The 2332-nt window shown below is 50.9% G+C and overlaps 1 protein-coding gene across 1 annotated transcript in view; it reads right to left on the bottom strand.

Annotated features, from left to right (window-relative positions):
• Window positions 1-94: 94 nt before the first annotated feature.
• The window catches only part of grin3a (glutamate receptor, ionotropic, N-methyl-D-aspartate 3A), a 30305-nt gene continuing 28067 nt past the window's right edge, over window positions 95-2332 (bottom strand). Inside the window, exon 11 of the mRNA XM_017038454.2 lies at window positions 95-952. Coding sequence (XP_016893943.1) covers window positions 412-952 — 541 coding nt within the window. The 3' untranslated portion in view covers window positions 95-411. The remainder of the gene's footprint in view (window positions 953-2332) is intronic.

The raw sequence follows: 2332 nt of genomic DNA, 5'->3' as shown, positions 1-2332 counted from the left end.
CAAGGAGCAAGGTGTTCTCCCCCCCCAGCCAATGAGAAGCCGCCAAAAGATGATGATTGGAGGATGAGAGGAGAGGAGGGGGGAGTCAGGGGGGAGTCAGGGGGGAGACAAAGAACTGAGGACTGAAATGGAAGGGGAGCAGTGAGAGGAGAGAGAGCGGGGGGGGTGAGGGGGGGGTTACATCTGTTCTGTAACATCAGCAGCGACAGTTGGTTCAAAAATCAGTGCCTTTTTTATTTATTCAAATCAAATATTCCAAAAGTCAAGAAACAAACGACGGAGAACGAGCCGGTCGCCGTGACGACGTCTCAGTCTCCGGTCCAGACTGGGACTTGTCTCTGGTCCCTGGTCCAGTCTGTGGAGGACCAGGCCCACGCGGGTCACACGTGTCCAGAACAACACAGACAAACCTCAGAACTCTGGTACCGTGTTTGTGTGTTGGTTAGTCTGTGGGCGACACTGGGAGAACTGGGAGAACTGGGAGAACTGGCTGGCCTGGAGACCCGTGCTCTGATTGGCTGCAGTCTGGTTGGCCTGCCTGTTCTCTGATTGGTGCTGCTGGAGTTCCCTCTTCCTCTTCAGCGCCGTCTGAAGCTGCTGCTTGATGACGAGGATCTGACCCTCCAGTTCCAGCAGCTCCTGGACCATGGGGTCCTGACCGACACCGGGCCCGGGGCCCGAGGGCGTCAGACCCGGTCCTGGTCCCGAGCCTTGGCCCAGCACTCGGCCCAACAGGTCAGAGCGGCCGTTGGACGCGGTCACCGGGGGGAGCTGTTTCTCCAACAGTGGGAGAGAGTGAGGTTTGTTCCCAGAGCAGGACGGTGGCTGAGCGGAGTCTGGGGTCGGACGCTCCAGATCGTTCTGCGTCTCCTGTGCCAGGACTCTGCGTCTGTTGCAGTGGGCGGAGTCTGAAGAATTCCATGATGCTGATTGGTTGTTTCCCTCATTACACCTGCAGATAAAACGCACACAAAAAGTCAATTAGTCGTGCTTTGAACGTCCGCACCGTGGGAAAGTGGTCAGTGCTGTGGTCGTACACCACGTGGGTCACAGGTTCGATCCCATGTGGTGTGTTGGTTTGGTCTCATGACATAGGGTTCTGATCAGAACCACGTTTGACGTCAGGAACTTCACTAGAACAACTCTCCAGAACCGAGTGTTCCACCTCGTTTCCACGGTGACGTCTGAGGTTTGAAGGTCTGACCGACGCCGACGGTCATCACTAACTTTTCTTTTCAATCGTAACTTTTTGATGGAAAAAAAAAACATCCAATTATTTTTACGCCAACATTTTTAATGAACAAAAGACAAAAAAAAGGAAAACAATCCAATTTATTTTGTCTTGATTTAAAATCAAATCTTTTTTAGTTCTGAGTTGATCAGCTGCGACCATGTGACGAAGACGGTCGGATGACACGCGGTGGGCGTCGTGTTCTGAATGAAAGGGTTTCTGTACGACGACGTGCAGTGATGACCGACGTCCTGCCTGTCGTTCAGCTCATTAATCCTGTTTTGTCTTTTTGAAAACACGATGAAAGAATTGAGGGAAACGGGAAGGAAGGACGTTTAGACGCAGGGTATTCCCACCAGGCAGACTGTGGAATTCTGGGATGTCTTTAAAACCAGACGGATCCGGTTTGATTTAAGAATTTGTTGTTTGCTCTCAGAAAAACAACAACTCAACAGAAACATCGACAAAGACGACGACAGAACGATCTGAACGTGTTTCCAATCATCACGACAGCTTCATGACCGTCGTTCATCAGGAAACTGTAACTGTAGTCTGGTCGTTCATTCACCTGTTTATTGGACGGAGATCGTCGGTCTAAAAAAGTCGGTCTAAAAAAGTCGGTCTAAAAAAGTCAGTCTAAAAAAGTCAGTCTAATAAAAGTCGATTTTGTGCTTCGGCGTTGGCTGATTCCCAGCCTCAGTGTGGAGGAAGGAGAAGAACAGAATTCCCAAACATAAACAGTCTTTGTTCTGTTGTTGTTGTTGTTTTTGTTGTCGTTGTTGTCGTTGTTGTTGTTGTCGTCGTTGTCGTTGTTGTTGTTGTCGTTGTCGTTGTCGTGGATGTTTGCCTCCTGGGTCGTTCATTTCTGCCCCCGTCCCACCGTGACATCTGCCCGGCTGTGGGCGTTTGAACATCTGTCTTTGTTCTCCCGCTCTCTCCCCTCTCTCTCCCCCCTCTCTCCCCTCTGTCCCCCACTTCACCTCACACCTGCTCTCACTGCTGCCTCTGAGAACTAATTCATACTGTGATAAACGATTTCGCTCAGTTTACTGCCATGGAGCCAAACTTTCTCTGCAGCCCCGCCCCCCCATCATATGACCC

Source organism: Cynoglossus semilaevis, chromosome 14 (assembly GCF_000523025.1).
Source record: "Cynoglossus semilaevis isolate Cse_v1.0 chromosome 14, Cse_v1.0, whole genome shotgun sequence".
In the NCBI taxonomy this organism is placed as follows: Eukaryota; Metazoa; Chordata; class Actinopteri; order Pleuronectiformes; family Cynoglossidae; genus Cynoglossus; species Cynoglossus semilaevis.
The sequence above is the reverse complement of the archived record's forward strand: the minus strand, read 5'-3'. Positions and strand labels throughout refer to the sequence as shown.